At 43.7% G+C, this 18,441-nt stretch overlaps 2 protein-coding genes across 10 annotated transcripts in view; one reads left to right on the top strand and one right to left on the bottom strand.

Annotated features, from left to right (window-relative positions):
- Positions 1–5,032, top strand: part of ical1 (islet cell autoantigen 1-like) — an 82,598-nt gene extending 77,566 nt beyond the window's left edge. For 6 of the 9 annotated variants that reach the window (XM_042317967.1, XM_042317966.1, XM_042317968.1 and 3 more), the window contains 2 exons: positions 2,157–2,255; positions 2,481–3,866. In XM_042317967.1, coding sequence (XP_042173901.1) covers positions 2,157–2,255; positions 2,481–2,596 — 215 coding nt within the window. In that variant the 3' untranslated portion in view covers positions 2,597–3,866. Of the gene's footprint in view, positions 1–2,156; positions 2,256–2,480; positions 3,867–4,939 lie in introns of those variants that run through there. The other 3 variants (XR_006082812.1, XR_006082810.1, XR_006082811.1) reach the window with 3 other exon arrangements.
- A 3,821-nt stretch (positions 5,033–8,853) lies between these two features.
- Positions 8,854–18,441, bottom strand: part of fam117ba (family with sequence similarity 117 member Ba) — a 45,924-nt gene continuing 36,336 nt past the window's right edge. Inside the window, 1 exon segment of the mRNA XM_042317964.1 lies at positions 8,854–9,757. Within this exon segment, the coding sequence (XP_042173898.1) occupies positions 9,424–9,757 (334 nt within the window). The 3' untranslated portion in view covers positions 8,854–9,423.

Genomic DNA, 18,441 nt, shown 5'->3' on the forward strand with positions numbered 1-18,441 from the left:
TTGTATCCAGTTCATGAAACTGATAGTTTGTCTCCAGTTCTAGAAACTGATAGTTTGTCTCCAGTTCTACTATCATCCAGAAACTGATAGTTTTGTCTCCAGTTCTAGTAGCATCTAGAAACTGATAGTTTGTCTCCAGTTCTACTATCATCTAGAAACTGATAGTTTGTCTCCAGTTCTAGAAACTGATAGTTTGTCTCCAGTTCTAGAAACTGATAGTTTGTCTCCAGTTCTAGTAGCATTTAGAAACTGATAGTTTGTCTCCAGTTCTAGTAGCATCTAGAAACTGATAGTTTTGTCTCCAGTTCTAGAAACTGATAGTTTGTCTCCAGTTCTAGAAACGGATAGTTTGTATCCAGTTCTAGTTTCATCTAGAAACTGATAGTTTTGTCTCCAGTTCTAGAAACTGATAGTTTGTCTCCAGTTCTAGAAACTGATCAAATCAAATCAAATCAAATTTATTTATATAGCCCTTCGTACATCAGCTGATATCTCAAAGTGCTGTACAGAAACCCAGCCTAAAACCCCAAACAGCAAGCAATGCAGGTGTAGAAGCACGGTGGCTAGGAAAAACTCCCTAGAAAGGCCAAAACCTAGGAAGAAACCTAGAGAGGAACCAGGCTATGTGGGGTGGCCAGTCCTCTTCTGGCTGTGCCGGGTGGAGATTATAACAGAACATGGCCAAGATGTTCAAATGTTCATAAATGACCAGCATGGTCGAATAATAATAAGGCAGAACAGTTGAAACTGGAGCAGCAGCACAGTCAGGTGGAAGTTGAAACTAGAGCAGCAGCATGGCCAGGTGGACTGGGGACAGCAAGGAGTCATCATGTCAGGTAGTCCTGGGGCATGGTCCTAGGGCTCAGGTCAGTTGAAACTGGAACAGCAGCATGGCCAGGTGGACTGGGGACAGCAAGAGACAAACTGATAGTTTGTCTCCAGTTCTAGTAGCATCTAGAAACTGATAGTTTGTCTCCAGTTCTAGAAACTGATAGTTTGTCTCCAGTTCTAGAAACTGATAGTTTGTCTCCAGTTCTAGAAACTGATAGTTTGTCTCCAGTTCTAGAAACTGATAGTTTGTCTCCAGTTCTAGTATCATCTAGAAACGGATAGTTTTGTCTCCAGTTCTAGAAACGGATAGTTTGTATCCAGTTCTAGTTTCATCTAGAAACTGATAGTTTTGTCTCCAGTTCTAGAAACTGATAGTTTGTCTCCAGTTCTAGAAACTGATAGTTTGTCTCCAGTTCTAGAAACGGATAGTTTGTATTCAGTTCTAGTTTCATCTAGAAACTGATAGTTTTGTCTCCAGTTCTAGAAACTGATAGTTTGTCTCCAGTTCTAGAAATGGATAGTTTGTCTCCAGTTCTAGTATCATCTAGAAACTGATAGTTTGTCTCCAGTTCTAGTATCATCTAGAAACTGATAGTTTGTCTCCAGTTCTAGTAGCATCTAGAAACTGATAGTTTGTCTCCAGTTCTAGAAACGGATAGTTTGTATTCAGTTCTAGTTTCATCTAGAAACTGATAGTTTTGTCTCCAGTTCTAGAAACTGATAGTTTGTCTCCAGTTCTAGAAATGGATAGTTTGTATCCAGTTCTAGTATCATCTAGAAACTGATAGTTTGTATCCAGTTCTAGTAGCATCTAGAAACTGATAGTTTTGTCTCCAGTTCTAGAAACTGATAGTTTGTCTCCAGTTTTAGTTTCATCTAGAAACTGATAGTTTTGTCTCCAGTTCTAGAAATGGATAGTTTTGTCTCCAGTTCTAGAAATGGATAGTTTGTCTCCAGTTCTAGAAACGGATAGTTTGTCTCCAGTTCTAGAAACTGATAGTTCTGTCTCCAGTTCTAGAAACTGATAGTTTGTATCCAGTTCTAGTATCATCTAGAAACTGATAGTTTGTCTCCAGTTCTAGTAGCATCTAGAAACTGATAGTTTGTCTCCAGTTCTAGTAGCATCTAGAAACTGATAGTTTTGTCTCCAGTTCTAGAAACTGATAGTTTGTCTCCATTTCTTGTAGCATCTAGAAACTGATTCTCGTACATTCTTATCCGCTTGTTGTGTTCTTTCTTCTCTTCTTTCCTGGAAGAATGATGACATCACATTCCCTTGTTTCCTCTCCCTCCTTTCTATCCTCCTCTGTCCTTCTTTCTCTCAGGCTGGGCGACGCCTCCCATGTTCCAGGCTCCACCCCTACAGTCCCCAGTGTCGGGCCAGGTCCAGTCAGCTAAGGGTGGCCCAAAGTCAACAGCCAATGGTGAGAGGGTGTGGTTTGTGAGGCTTGATGTCGTTGGCTCAGCAGTGTTGGGTTTAGTTTTAGCTTTCAAATGTACCTTACAGTACCAATTCAGTACCTGTGTGTGTGTGTGTGTGTGTGTGTGTGTGTGTGTGTGTGTGTGTGTGTGTGTGTGTGTGTGTGTGTGTGTGTGTGTGTGTGTGTGTGTGTGTGTGTGTGTGTGTGTGTGTGTGTGTGTTTGTCTAGTTCCTAAAGCTGCATCGCGGGACATGTCTGCATGGTTCAACCTGTTTGCTGATCTGGACCCCCTCTCTAACCCTGACACCATCGGACGCTCTGATGATGAGATCCTCAATGCCTGAGGGGGGTGTTTGTAGTTACTGTATACTTTGTAATGTTTGTAATATTCTATATTGATGATTGAGGAGGATTTGACTGAGATTCATCTTCTATACAGGATATGTACTGTAAGTGGGGTGGGCTTAACCTTAGAGATATAATATAGAACCTAACACCTGATTGGTTGGCCCAACAACCTATCACCGGACCGGGCTCTACCAGTGACATGGTCTATAGTACTAATTATAAAGCGGGTAGTTTGGGTCCTGAATTCTGATTGGCTGAAACAGCATTCCAGTGTTGTGTATATCAGACAATATACCACAACTCCTAGTTTCCTGTTCCGTTTATGTTGGTGAGCAGTTTAGAATAGCAATACTGGGTTGGTGGTATATGGCCAGTATAGCACTGCTAAGGGCTGTATCCTGGACCTCTGCTTCGCGTCGTGCCAACAGCCCTTATGCGGGGTATATTGGCCATATATCATTAAACACATGGACCCAGAACATGGACCCAGAACTTGGACCCAGAGACCAGGAACATGGACACAGAGACCCAGAACATGGACCCAGAGACACAGAGACACAGAACATGGACCCAGAGACCCAGAACATGGACCCAGAGACACAGAGACCCAGAACATGGACCCAGAGACCCAGAACATGGACCCAGAGAACCAGAACATGGACACATGGACCCAGAACTAAATCGTGCAGATGTGAGTTAACTGAGATGATGTCTAAGATGGTGTAATCATGTAAACTGCAGCATCTGGTTCTTGTCTCCACTACAAGAACTGGATTTGATACATCTCCCCATACAGCCCTTTTAGCAGGTAGGATTTATACTGTACTGTAGTCACATAGATCACCTAGGAAACCGCTTGTTCTACCTCACTGAAGCTCATATCACTGATTCTGTTTTCATGATACAGGAACTCTAGAAGCATTTCTCTGGAATACGTTTGATGATTGTTTATCTTCTGAATCCCCACGAGCGAAAGCAGAAGCAGATAGCTCTGATCTTTTCATGAGAAGAATGGGAATATTGTGCAGACGTAAGTCTCACGATGCAGTTTTTATTACTTTACAGGGCATTCAGAAAGTATTCAGCCTTCACTTTAATCCACATTTTGTTAAGTTTCAGCCTTATTCTAAAATGGATTAAATGTTTTTTCCCCCTCATTAATCTACACACAATACCATTTATAATGACAAAGCAAAATAGCTTTTTAGAAATGTTTGCAAATGTATTACAAAAACCCCCAGGAAATATCACACAGTCATAAGTATTCAGACCCTTTAGTCAGTAATTTGAAGAAGCACCTTTGGTAGTGATTACAGCCTTGAGTTGTCTTGGGTAGTTTGTTACAAGCTTGGTACACCTGTATTTGGGGAGTTTCTCCCATTCTTCTCTGCAGATCCTTTCAATCTCTGTCAGGTTGGATGGGGAGCGTCGCTGCACAGCTATTTTCAGGTCTCTCCAGAGATGTTCGATCAGGTTCAAGTCCGGGCTCTTGCTGGACAACTCCTGCGTTGTCTTGGCTGCGTTTTTAGGGTTGTTGTCCTGTTGGAAGGTGAAACTTCGCCCCAGTCTGAGGTCCTAAGCGCTCTGGAACAGGTTTTCATCAAGGATCTCATTGTACGTTGCTCTGTTCATCTTTCTCTCGATCCTGACTAGTCTCCCAGTCATTGCCACTGAAAAACATCCCCACAGCATGATGCTGCCACCACCATTCCTCTAGACGTGACGCTTGGCATTCTGGCCAAAGAGTTCAATCTTGGTTTCATCAGACCAGACAATCTTGTTTCTCATGGTCTGAGGGTCCTTTAGGTGCCTTTTGGCAAACTCCAAGCGGACTGTCATGTGCCTTTTACTGAGGAGTGGCTTCCGTCTGGACACTTTACTTTACTATAAAGGCCTGATTGGTGGAGTGCTGCAGAGATGGTTGTCATTCTGGAAGGTTCTCCCATCTCTACAGAGGAACTCGAGCTCTGTCAGCTTGACCATCGGGTTCTTGGTCACCACCCTGACCAAGACCCTCCTTCTCCAATTACTCAGTTTGGCCGGGGCGAGTCTCATAGCAAACGGTCTGAATACTTATATAAATAAGGTATTTCTGTTTCTTATTTTTAATTAATGTGAGAACATTTAGAAAATCTGTTTCCGCTTTGTCATTACGGGGTATTGTGTAGATTGATAAGAAAAACATTAATTTAAACTATTTTAGAATAAGGCTGTAACGTAACAACATGTGGAAAAAGTGGGTCTGAATACTTTCCCAATGCGCTGTGCAAACAGACAAGAATGTATATCAATCACAAATGCTTTATTTTATTCAACTATGCCTTTTATTTCACTTAAAGGATGTGTAACGTCATAGGATGAATGCAACGGCACAGGATGAAACGGTTATCAACAGACATGTTGAAGAAACTTTATTAAACTGTTATTTGAGATGTTTTTCCATTTGTGCGTTTCTTTAAAAGTATTTATTTGTCATCAAGTTGAGTATTTCATAACCAACTCACCTCCCATCCTTTCCAGTCTACCCTGGTGTACATCTCTGCGAATACATTTGAAGGTCGATTTTGGGCAAAAGCGCAAAAATAATGTCTTTTAAACGGTATAAATGATCAATGCACCATCATACCAGGTCATTTATTGCTTTTAACGAAATGGCAAAATAAGATATTTGGCTACAGAAGTGCCATTTCTTTCCGATCTCCAAAAACAAATCCTGTGAAATGATGTCAACACATACTGGAGGAGTTACAGACTAGATACAGTGGCTAGCTTAGCTAATGAACTAGCTGCAGTTGAAGTCGAAGTTTACATACACTTTAGGTTGGAATCATTAAAACTCGTTTTTCAACCACTCCACAAATGTCTTGTTAACAAACTATAGTTTTGGCAAGTCAGTTAGGACATCTACTTTGTGCATGACAGAAGTCATTTTTCCAACAATTGTTTACAGACAGTTTCTTTCACTTATAATTCACTGTATCACAATTCCAGTGGGTCAGAAGTTTACATACACTAAGTTGACTGTGCCTTTAAAAAGCTTGGAAACTCCAGAAAATGATGTCATGGATTTAGAAGCTTCTGATAGGCTAATTGACATAATTTGAGTCAATTTGAAGTGTACCTGTGGATGTATTTCAAGGCCTACCTTCAAACTCAGTGTCTCTTGCTTGACATCATGGGAAAATCAAAAGAAAATCAGCCAAGACCTCAGAAAAAAAATTGTAGACCTCCACAAGTCTGGTTCATCCTTGAGAGCAATTTCCAAATGCCTGAAGGTACCACGTTCATCTGTACAAACAATAGTACGCAACTATAAACACCATGAGACCACGAAGCCATCATACCGCTCAGGAAGGAGACACGTTCTGTCTCCTAGAGATGAGCGTACTTTGGTGCGAAAAGTGCAAATCAATCCCAGAACAACAGCAAAGGACCTTGTGAAGATGCTGAAGGAAACAGTTAAAAGTATCTATATCCACAGTAAAACGAGTCCTATATCGACATAACCTGAAAGGTCGCTCAGCAATGAAGAAGCCACTGCTCCAAAACCGCCATTAAAAAGCCAGACTACGGTTTGAAACTGCACATGGGGACAAAGATCGTACTTTTTGGAGAAATGTCCTATGGTCTGATGAAACAAAAATGGAACTGTTTGGCCATAATGACCATCATTATGTTTGGTGGAAAAAGGGGGTACTTGCAAGCCGAAGAACACCATCCCAACCGTGAAGCACAGGGGTGGCAGCATCATGCTGTGGGGGTGCTTTGCTGCAGGAGGGACTGGAGGGACTGGTGCACTTCACAAAATCATTAAAGTTATGTAGATATATTGAAGCAAGATCTCAAGACATCAGTCAGGAAGTAAAAGCTTGGTTGCAAATGGGTCTTCCAAATGGACAATGACCTCAAGCATACTTCCAAATTTGTGGCAATATGGCTTTAGGACAACAAAGTCAAGGTATTGGAGTGGCCATCACACAGCCCTGATCTCAATCCTATAGAAAATTTGTAGGCATAACTGAAAAAGTGTGTGTGAGCAAGGAGGCCTACAAACCGGACTCCGTTACACCAGCTCTGTCAGGAGGAATGGGCCAAAATTCACTTGTGGAAGGCTACCCAAAACCTTTGCCAAAGTTAAACCATTTAAAGGAAATGCTACCAAATACTAATTGAGTGTATGTGAACTTCTGACCCACTGGGAATGTGATGAAAGAAATAAAAGCTGAAATAAATAATTATCTCTACTATTATTCTGACATTTCACATTCTTAAAATAAAGTGGTGATCCTAACTGACCTAAAACAGGGAATTTGTAGTAGAATTAAATGTCAGGAATTGTAAAAAACTTAAGTATAAATGTATTTGGCTAAGGTGTATGTAAACTTCCGATTCAACTGTACGTTGGTCCTGTGCACACCTGACTAGATTGACACTGATGTACCACCAAAGGCCACACCCCGTTTATGTTTGGAAATTGGGAAAGATGCGGATTTGGACTGTTTTTCGTGTCCAAAGTTGACCTATAACAGGAAACCTCATCTCTACTGCTACAGGTTGTAAAACATGATCAAATATCATCTCCAATATTAAAATCTACTTTGACAGAAGAGCTCTTCATTTCTCTGTTGAGTGGACAGTACTGGTAGTTTAGAAGTCTGTACAGTTCTGTAGAACGCTTAGAGCCCTGACCGGGATCAATTCTGAGCTCTGGTAATAACCACCAAAAACGCCTCCCCACCCTAAGGGCTCTATTCAATCTGTATGGCTGAAGTTCAACTTTACCACCTGATAGAAATGTAAAGGCAATGTTCCTGTGTTAGTGGAGACTGCATTCACGGTAAATGCTGCATATGTCGGCTCAATGGGAAATTACCTTTACATTTCTATCACACGGTCTGTAACGCTACAGCCATCCAGATTGAATCGAACCCTAAAGTAAGTTACGCTAACCCCCTAACCAAAATGACCCCTAACCCCCTAACCAACCTTAAATGACCCCTAACTCTCTAACCAACCTTAAATTACCCCGTAACCAACCTTAAATGGCCCCTAACCCCTAACCAACCTTAAATGACCCCCTAACTCTCTAACCAACCTTAAATTGACCTGTAACCAACCTTAAATGGCCCCTAACTCTCTAACCAACCTTAAATTGACCCGTAACCAACCTTAAATGGCCCCTAACCCTCTAACCCACCTTAAATGACCCCTAACCCCTAACCCACCTTAAATGACCCCTAGCCCCCTAACCAACCTTAAATGACCCCCCTAACCAACCTTAAATGACCCCCTAACTCTCTAACCAACCTTAAATTGACCTGTAACCAACCTTAAATGGCCCCTAACTCTCTAACCAACCTTAAATTGACCCGTAACCAACCTTAAATGGCCCCTAACCCTCTAACCCACCTTAAATGACCCCTAACCCCTAACCCACCTTAAATGACCCCTAACCCCTAAGCCACCTTAAATGACCCCTAGCCCCTAACCAACCTTAAATGACCCCTAACCCCTAACCCACCTTAAATGACCCCTAGCCCCCTAACCAACCTTAAATGACCCCTAGCCCCCTAACCAACCTTAAATGACCCCCTAACCCCTCAATCAATCTTAAATTGACCCGTAACCAACCTTAAATTACCCCTAACCAACCTTAAATTACCCCTAACCCCATAACCACCCTTAAATGACCCCTAACCAACCTAGTAATAATGTTATATTATTACTATTTTAATCCAGTTCTCATTGTTGCCTAAAATACAAACACAGTGCCTCATTATCTCCAGATCCAATACATTTCAGACACTTCCCCATGGCAGGCACAGTAAAGTAACAGTGCCTCTTCAACCGCAGGAGGCTGAAGAAATTTTAATTGGCACCTAAAACCCTCACATACTTTTACAGATGCACAATTGAGAGCATCATGTCGGGCTGTATCACCGCCTGGTACGGCAACTGCACCGCCCACAACCACAGGGCTCTCCAGAGGGTGGTGTGGTTTGCCAAACACATCACCGGGGGCAAACTACCTGCCCTCCAGGACACCTACAGCACCCAATGTCACAGGAAGGCCAACAACCATCCGTGGGAGGGATAGAGGGAGGAAGGAAAGAGGGATGGAGGAAGGGAGGAAAGGGGAGGGAGGGAAGGAGGGAGAAAAGGGGGAAAAAAGAGGGATGATGGAGGAAGGAGAAAGGGTAGGAAGAGAGGGAGGAAAGGGTAGGGAGGGATGGATGGAGGAAGGGAGGAACTGGGAGGGAGGAAAGGGGAGGGAGGGAGTGAGGAAAGGAGAGGGATGGAGGAAGGAAGGGAGAGAGGAAAGGAGGGAGGGAATGAGAGAGAGAGAGGGGAGGCAGACGAAGCAGAACACTGGACAGGCACCATGAGACAGGTCTTCAGGCACATTATTGTTTTTCTTTCATCCCGCCCATCTTAGTTTTGCTACAATATCTCTGAGCCCAGATCACCACGGAAACCACACAACCTGGATCACCATGGAAACCACACAGCTTCACACTGGAAGACATCTTAATTCAAGATACATAATATAATGATTTGAAAATGTGGAGAGGTTTCATGGTTTAATGCGATGAAAATAAAAAGTGTCTCCTGTATCCTCTCGGTACATAGGATCAGTGGAACGTTGGTACCAGGTAGGACCAGTGGGTGGAGTTAGAATGAGCAGGTAGAACCAGGGGACAGTTATGACCAGGGGAGTTAGCATGTCGAAGGCGTCTCGATCAGCAGGGTATTATGTTCATTATGTTTTATCTGACTGTGATGTTATTCAGCAGTCTGTCCTCCGGGGCAGAAGTGTGGTGCTCTAGCTCTCTGGTTCCTCCAGGTGTCTGGGCAGGCAGGGTTGCTGGTGGACCGTGCCCCAGGATACCCCTATGGAAGGGGACAGGCTACGGAGGCCCACCCCACCTAGAGGCATCATGGAGGGGGACAGACTGCGCAGGCCAACCCCACCCAGAGGCACTAAGCTGGGGGACAGGCTGCGGAGGCCAACCCCTGATCTGAAGCTGAGCTCCGGGGCGGGCAACAGGGGCTTCAGGATGCTGACCAGGCAGAAGGCTGAGCCACTCTTAGGGATGAAGTTCACCTTGTTACGGTCCGGACACAGGAAGGGAGGAATCTCCTGGAGGGGTCTGGGACTGTAACACAAACACACACACACATTGTCATTCAACACTAATATATGACACCGATTTATTTATGGTATTTACTTAGCAGAGTGCCCTTTTCCTATACAAGAGGAGTAATACCAGTTTGGCCACAAAAGGCTGTACCTGTTCTGAGTTAGTTTCTACTATGGTGGGCTTGGTGGGCTCGCGCTAGTTTTAATGTTCTGAGTTAGTTTCTACTATGGTGGGCTCGCGCTAGTTTTAATGTTCTGAGTTAGTTTATACTATGGTGGGCTTGGTGGGCTCGCGCTAGTTTTAATATTCTGAGTTAGCTTCTACTATGGTGGGCTCGCGCTAGTTTGAATGTTCTGAGTTAGCTTCTACTATGGTGGGCTCGCGCTAGTTTTAATGTTCTGAGTTAGTTTCTACTATGGTGGGCTCGCGCTAGTTTTAATGTTCTGAGTTAGTTTCTACTATGGTGGGTGGGCTCGCGCTAGTTTTAATGTTCTGAGTTAGTTTCTACTATGGTGGGCTTGGTGGGCTCGCGCTAGTTTTAATGTTCTGAGTTAGTTTCTACTATGGTGGGCTCACGCTAGTTTTAATGTTCTGAGTTAGTTTCTACTATGGTGGGCTTGGTGGGCTCGCGCTAGTTTTAATGTTCTGAGTTAGTTTCTACTATGGTGGGTGGGCTCACGCTAGTTTTAATGTTCTGAGTTAGTTTCTACTATGGTGGGCTCGCGCTAGTTTTAATGTTCTGAGTTAGTTTCTACTATGGTGGGCTTGGTGGGTTCTGAGTTAGTTTCTACTATGGTGGGCTCGCGCTAGTTTTAATGTTCTGAGTTAGTTTCTACTATGGTGGGCTTCGTGGGCTAGTTTTAATGTTCTGAGTTAGTTTCTACTATGGTATGGTGGGGCTAGTTTTAATGTTCTGAGTTAGTTTCTACTATGGTGGGCTTGGTGGGCTCGCGCTAGTTTTAATGTTCTGAGTTAGTTTCTACTATGGTGGGTGGGCTCTATGGTGGGCGCTAGTTTTAATGTTCTGAGTTAGTTTCTACTATGGTGGGCTCGCGCTAGTTTTAATGTTCTGAGTTAGTTTCTACTATGGTGGGCTTGCGCTAGTTTTAATGTTCTGAGTTAGTTTCTACTATGGTGGGCTTGGTGGGCTCGCGCTAGTTTTAATGTTCTGAGTTAGTTTTACTCTATGGTGGGCTCGCGCTAGTTTTAATGTTCTGAGTTAGTTTCTACTATGGTGGGCTCTGAGTTAGTTTCTACGCTAGTTTTAATGTTCTGAGTTAGTTTCTACTATGGTGGGCTTGGTGGGCTCGCTAGTTTTAATGTTCTGAGTTAGTTTCTACTATGGTGGGCTGGGCTAGTTTTAATGTTCTGAGTTAGTTTCTACTATGGTGGGCTTGGTGGGCTCGCGCTAGTTTTAATGTTCTGAGTTAGTTTCTACTATGGTGGGCTGGGCTGCGCTAGTTTTAATGTTCTGAGTTAGTTTCTACTATGGTGGGCTTGGTGGGCTCGCGCTAGTTTTAATGTTCTGAGTTAGTTTCTACTATGGTGGGCTTGTTTTAATGTGGGCTGGGCGCGCTAGTTTTAATGTTCTGAGTTAGTTTCTACTATGGTGGGCTTGGTGGGCTCGCGCTAGTTTTAATGTTCTGAGTTAGTTTCTACTATGGTGGGCTTGGTGGGCTCGCGCTAGTTTTAATGTTCTGAGTTAGTTTCTACTATGGTGGGCTTGGTGGGCTCGCGCTAGTTTTAATGTTCTGAGTTAGTTTCTACTATGGTGGGCTGGTGGGCGCTAGTTTTAATGTTCTGAGTTAGTTTCTACTATGGTGGGCTATGGTGGGCTTGGTGGGCTCGCGCTAGTTTTAATGTTCTGAGTTAGTTTCTACTATGGTGGGCTCGCGCTAGTTTTAATGTTCTGAGTTAGTTTCTACTATGGTGGGCTTGGTGGGCTCGCGCTAGTTTTAATGTTCTGAGTTAGTTTCTACTATGGTGGGCTTGGTGGGCTAGTTTTAATGTTCTGAGTTAGTTTCTACTATGGTGGGCTCGCGCTAGTTTTAATGTTCTGAGTTAGTTTCTACTATGCTAGTTTTAATGTTCTGAGTTAGTTTCTACTATGGTGGGCTTGGTGGGCTAGTTTTAATGTTCTGAGTTAGTTTCTACTATGGTGGGCTTGGTGGGCTAGTTTTAATGTTCTGAGTTAGTTTCTACTATGGTGGGCTTGGTGGGCTCGCGCTAGTTTTAATGTTCTGAGTTAGTTTCTACTATGGTGGGCTCGCGCTAGTTTTAATGTTCTGAGTTAGTTTCTACTATGGTGGGCTTGTTTTAATGTTCTGGGCTGGTGGGCGCTAGTTTTAATGTTCTGAGTTAGTTTCTACTATGGTGGGCTCGAGCTAGTTTAATGTTCTGAGTTAGTTTCTACTATGGTGGGCTTGGTGGGCTCGCGCTAGTTTTAATGTTCTGAGTTAGTTTTACTACTATGGTGGGCTCGCTAGTTTTAATGTTCTGAGTTAGTTTCTACTATGGTGGGTGGGCTCGCGCTAGTTTTAATGTTCTGAGTTAGTTTCTACTATGTTTTAATGTTGGGTTTCTACTATGGTGGGCTTGGTGGGCTCGCGCTAGTTTTAATGTTCTGAGTTAGTTTCTACTATGGTGGGCTACTATGGTGGGGTGGGCTCTATGGTGGGCGCTAGTTTTAATGTTCTGAGTTAGTTTCTACTATGGTGGGCTTGGTGGGCTCGCGCTAGTTTTAATGTTCTGAGTTAGTTTCTACTATGGTGGGCTTGGTGGGCTCGCGCTAGTTTTAATGTTCTGAGTTAGTTTCTACTATGGTGGGCTTGTTTTAATGTGGGCTACTATGGTGGGCTTGGTGGGCTCGCGCTAGTTTTAATGTTCTGAGTTAGTTTCTACTATGGTGGGCTCGCGCTAGTTTTAATGTTCTGAGTTAGTTTCTACTGGTGGGCTTGGTGGGCTCGCGCTAGTTTTAATGTTCTGAGTTAGTTTCTACTATGGTGGGCTGGTGGGCTAGTTTTAATGTTCTGAGTTAGTTTCTACTATGGTGGGCTTGGTGGGCTCGCGCTAGTTTTAATGTTCTGAGTTAGTTTCTACTATGGTGGGCTTGGTGGGCTCGCGCTAGTTTTAATGTTCTGAGTTAGTTTCTACTATGGTGGGCTTGGTGGGCTCGCGCTAGTTTTAATGTTCTGAGTTAGTTTCTACTATGGTGGGCTTGGTGGGCTCGCGCTAGTTTTAATGTTCTGAGTTAGTTTCTACTATGGTGGGCTCGCGCTAGTTTTAATGTTCTGAGTTAGTTTCTACTATGGTGGGCTTGGTGGGCTCGCGCTAGTTTTAATGTTCTGAGTTAGTTTCTACTATGGTGGGCTTGGTGGGCTCGCGCTAGTTTTAATGTTCTGAGTTAGTTTCTACTATGGTGGGTGGGCTTGGTGGGCTCGCGCTAGTTTTAATGTTCTGAGTTAGTTTCTACTATGGTGGGCTTGGTGGGCTCGCGCTAGTTTGAATGTTCTGAGTTAGTTTCTACTATGGTGGGCTCGCGCTAGTTTTAATGTTCTGAGTTAGTTTCTACTATGGTGGGCTCGCGCTAGTTTTAATGTTCTGAGTTAGTTTCTACTATGGTGGGCTTGGTGGGCTCGCGCTAGTTTTAATGTTCTGAGTTAGTTTCTACTATGGTGGGCTTGGTGGGCTCGCGCTAGTTTTAATGTTCTGAGTTAGTTTCTACTATGGTGGGCTCGCGCTAGTTTTAATGTTCTGAGTTAGTTTCTACTATGGTGGGCTGCTAGTTTTAATGTTCTGAGTTAGTTTCTACTATGGTGGGCTTGGCGCTAGTTTTAATGTTCTGAGTTAGTTTCTACTATGGTGGGCTCGCGCTAGTTTTAATGTTCTGAGTTAGTTTCTACTATGGTGGTTGGTGGGCTCGCGCTAGTTTTAATGTTCTGAGTTAGTTTCTACTATGGTGGGCTCGCGCTAGTTTTAATGTTCTGAGTTAGTTTCTACTATGGTGGGCTTGGTGGGCTAGCTAGTTTTAATGTTCTGAGTTAGTTTCTACTATGGTGGGCTTGGTGGGCTCGCGCTAGTTTTAATGTTCTGAGTTAGTTTCTACTATGGTGGGCTCGCGCTAGTTTTAATGTTCTGAGTTAGTTTCTACTATGGTGGGCTGGGCGCGCTAGTTTTAATGTTCTGAGTTAGTTTCTACGCTAGTTTTAATGTTCTGGTTAGTTTCTACTATGGTGGGCTCGCGCTAGTTTTAATGTTCTGAGTTAGTTTCTACTATGGTGGGCTTGGTGGGCTCGCGCTAGTTTTAATGTTCTGAGTTAGTTTCTACTATGGTGGGCTTGGTGGGCTCGCGCTAGTTTTAATGTTCTGAGTTAGTTTCTACTATGGTGGGCTTGGTGGGCTCGCGCTAGTTTTAATGTTCTGAGTTAGTTTCTACTATGGTGGGCTGGTGGGCTAGTTTTAATGTTCTGAGTTAGTTTCTACTATGGTGGGCTTGGTGGGCTCGCGCTAGTTTGAATGTTCTGAGTTAGCTTCTACTATGGTGGGCTCGCGCTAGTTTTAATGTTCTGAGTTAGTTTCTACTATGGTGGGCTTGGTGGGCTCGCACTAGTTTTAATATTCTGAGTTAGTTTCTACTATGGTGGGCTCGAGCTAGTTTTAATGTTCTGAGTTAGTTTCTACTATGGTGGGCTTGGTGGGCTCGCGCTAGTTTTAATGTTCTGAGTTAGTTTCTACTATGGTGGGCTCGCGCTAGTTTTAATGTTCTGAGTTAGTTTCTACTATGGTGGGTTCGCGCTAGTTTTAATGTTCTGAGTTAGTTTCTACTATGGTGGGCTTGCGCTAGTTTTAATGTTCTGAGTTAGTTTCTACTATGGTGGGCTTGGTGGGCTCGCGCTAGTTTTAATGTTCTGAGTTAGTTTCTACTATGGTGGGCTTGGTGGGCTCGCGCTAGTTTTAATGTTCTGAGTTAGTTTCTACTATGGTGGGCTTGGTGGGCTCGCGCTAGTTTTAATGTTCTGAGTTAGTTTCTAATATGGTGGGCTTGGTGGGCTCGCGCTAGTTTTAATGTTCTGAGTTAGTTTCTACTATGGTGGGCTGGGTGGGCTCGTGCTAGTTTTAATGTTCTGAGTTAGTTTCTACTATGGTGGGCTCGCGCTAGTTTTAATGTTCTGAGTTAGTTTCTACTATGGTGGGCTTGGTGGGCTCGCACTAGTTTTAATATTCTGAGTTAGTTTCTACTATGGTGGGCTCGAGCTAGTTTTAATGTTCTGAGTTAGTTTCTACTATTGTGGGCTTGGTGGGCTCGAGCTAGTTTTAATGTTCTGAGTTAGTTTCTACTATGGTGGGCTTGGTGGGCTCGCGCTAGTTTTAATGTTCTGAGTTAGTTTCTACTATGGTGGGCTTGGTGGGCTCGCGCTAGTTTTAATGTTCTGAGTTAGTTTCTACTATGGTGGGCTTGGTGGGCTCGCGCTAGTTTTAATGTTCTGAGTTAGTTTCTACTATGGTGGGCTTGGTGGGCTCGCGCTAGTTTTAATGTTCTGAGTTAGTTTACTATGGTGGGCTCGCGCTAGTTTTAATGTTCTGAGTTAGTTTCTATGGTGGGCTCGCGCTAGTTTTAATGTTCTGAGTTAGTTTCTACTATGGTGGGCTTGGTGGGCTCGCGCTAGTTTTAATGTTCTGAGTTAGTTTCTACTATGGTGGGCTTGGTGGGCTCGCTAGTTTTAATGTTCTGAGTTAGTTTCTACTATGGTGGGCTTGGTGGGCTCGCGCTAGTTTTAATGTTCTGAGTTAGTTTCTACTATGGTGGGCTTGGTGGGCTCGCGCTAGTTTTAATGTTCTGAGTTAGTTTCTACTATGGTGGGCTTGGTGGGCTCGCGCTAGTTTTAATGTTCTGAGTTAGTTTCTACTATGGTGGGCTTGGTGGGCTCGCGCTAGTTTTAATGTTCTGAGTTAGTTTCTACTATGGTGGGCTCGTGGGCTAGTTTTAATGTTCTGAGTTAGTTTCTACTATGGTGGGCTTGGTGGGCTCGCGCTAGTTTTAATGTTCTGAGTTAGTTTTTCGCGCTAGTTTTAATGTTCTGAGTTAGTTTCTACTATGGTGGGCTCGCGCTAGTTTTAATGTTCTGAGTTAGTTTCTACTATGGTGGGCTGCGCTAGTTTTAATGTTCTGAGTTAGTTTCTACTATGGTGGGCTTGGTGGGCTCGCGCTAGTTTTAATGTTCTGAGTTAGTTTCTACTATGGTGGGCTTGGTGGGCTCGCGCTAGTTTTAATGTTCTGAGTTAGTTTCTACTATGGTGGGCTTGGTGGGCTCGCGCTAGTTTTAATGTTCTGAGTTAGTTTCTACTATGGTGGGCTTGGTGGGCTCGCGCTAGTTTTAATGTTCTGAGTTAGTTTCTACTATGGTGGGCTTGGTGGGCTCGCGCTAGTTTTAATGTTCTGAGTTAGTTTCTACTATGGTGGGCTGGTGGGCTAGTTTTAATGTTCTGAGTTAGTTTCTACTATGGTGGGCTTGGTGGGCTCGCGCTAGTTTTAATGTTCTGAGTTAGTTTCTACTATGGTGGGCTCGAGCTAGTTTTAATGTTCTGAGTTAGTTTCTACTATGGTGGGCTTGGTGGGCTCGCTAGTTTTAATGTTCTGAGTTAGTTTCTACTATGGTGGGCTTGGTGGGCTCGCGCTAGTTTTAATGTTCTGAGTTAGTTTCTACTATGGTGGGCTTGGTGGGCTCGCGCTAGTTTTAATGTTCTGAGTTAGTTTCTACTATGGTGGGCTTGGTGGGCTCGCGCTAGTTTTAATGTTCTGAGTTAGTTTCTACTATGGTGGGCTCGCGCTAGTTTTAATGTTCTGAGTTAGTTTCTAATATGGTGGGCTTGGTGGGCTCGCGCTAGTTTTAATGTTCTGAGTTAGTTTCTACTATGGTGGGCTTGGTGGGCTCGCGCTAGTTTTAATGTTCTGAGTTAGTTTCTACTATGGTGGGCTTGGTGGGCTCGCGCTAGTTTTAATGTTCTGAGTTAGTTTCTACTATGGTGGGCTTGGTGGGCTCGCGCTAGTTTTAATGTTCTGAGTTAGTTTCTACTATGGTGGGGGTGGGCTCGCGCTAGTTTTAATGTTCTGAGTTAGTTTCTACTATGGTGGGCTTGGTGGGCTGCGCTAGTTTTAATGTTCTGAGTTAGTTTCTACTATGGTGGGCTTGGTGGGCTCGCGCTAGTTTTAATGTTCTGAGTTAGTTTCTACTATGGTGGGCTTGGTGGGCTCGCGCTAGTTTTAATGTTCTGAGTTAGTTTCTACTATGGTGGGCTTGGTGGGCTCGCGCTAGTTTTAATGTTCTGAGTTAGTTTCTACTATGGTGGGCTACTAGTTTTAATGTTCTGAGTTAGTTTCTACTATGGTGGGCTGGGCGCGCTAGTTTTAATGTTCTGAGTTAGTTTCTACTATGGTGGGCTCGCGCTAGTTTTAATGTTCTGAGTTAGTTTCTACTATGGTGGGCTTGGTGGGCTCGCGCTATTTTTAATGTTCTGAGTTAGTTTCTACTATGGTGGGCTCGCGCTAGTTTTAATGTTCTGAGTTAGTTTCTACTATGGTGGGTGGGCTCGCGCTAGTTTTAATGTTCTGAGTTAGTTTCTACTATGGTGGGCTTGGTGGGCTCGCGCTAGTTTTAATGTTCTGAGTTAGTTTCTACTATGGTGGGCTCGCGCTAGTTTTAATGTTCTGAGTTAGTTTCTACTATGGTGGGTTGGTGGGCGCTAGTTTTAATGTTCTGAGTTAGTTTCTACTATGGTGGGCTCGCGCTAGTTTTAATGTTCTGAGTTAGTTTCTACTATGGTGGGCTTGGTGGGCTCGCGCTAGTTTTAATGTTCTGAGTTAGTTTCTACTATGGTGGGCTTGGTGGGCTCGCGCTAGTTTTAATGTTCTGAGTTAGTTTCTACTATGGTGGGCTTGGTGGGCTCGCGCTAGTTTTAATGTTCTGAGTTAGTTTCTAATATGGTGGGCTTGGTGGGCTCGCGCTAGTTTTAATGTTCTGAGTTAGTTTCTACTATGGTGGGCTTGGTGGGCTCGCGCTAGTTTTAATGTTCTGAGTTAGTTTCTACTATGGTGGGCTCGCGCTAGTTTTAATGTTCTGAGTTAGTTTCTACTATGGTGGGCTTGGTGGGCTCGCACTAGTTTTAATATTCTGAGTTAGTTTCTACTATGGTGGGCTCGAGCTAGTTTTAATGTTCTGAGTTAGTTTCTACTATGGTGGGCTTGGTGGGCTCGCGCTAGTTTTAATGTTCTGAGTTAGTTTCTACTATGGTGGGCTCGCGCTAGTTTTAATGTTCTGAGTTAGTTTCTACTATGGTGGGCTGGTGGGCGCTAGTTTTAATGTTCTGAGTTAGTTTCTACTATGGTGGGCTTGCGCTAGTTTTAATGTTCTGAGTTAGTTTCTACTATGGTGGGCTTGGTGGGCTCGCGCTAGTTTTAATGTTCTGAGTTAGTTTCTACTATGGTGGGCTTGGTGGGCTCGCGCTAGTTTTAATGTTCTGAGTTAGTTTCTACTATGGTGGGCTTGGTGGGCTCGCGCTAGTTTTAATGTTCTGAGTTAGTTTCTACTATGGTGGGCTTGGTGGGCTCGCGCTAGTTTTAATGTTCTGAGTTAGTTTCTACTATGGTGGGCTTGGTGGGCTCGCGCTAGTTTTAATGTTCTGAGTTAGTTTCTACTATGGTA

The sequence above is a fragment of the Oncorhynchus tshawytscha genome, unplaced genomic scaffold (assembly GCF_018296145.1).
Source record: "Oncorhynchus tshawytscha isolate Ot180627B unplaced genomic scaffold, Otsh_v2.0 Un_contig_237_pilon_pilon, whole genome shotgun sequence".
In the NCBI taxonomy this organism is placed as follows: Eukaryota; Metazoa; Chordata; class Actinopteri; order Salmoniformes; family Salmonidae; genus Oncorhynchus; species Oncorhynchus tshawytscha.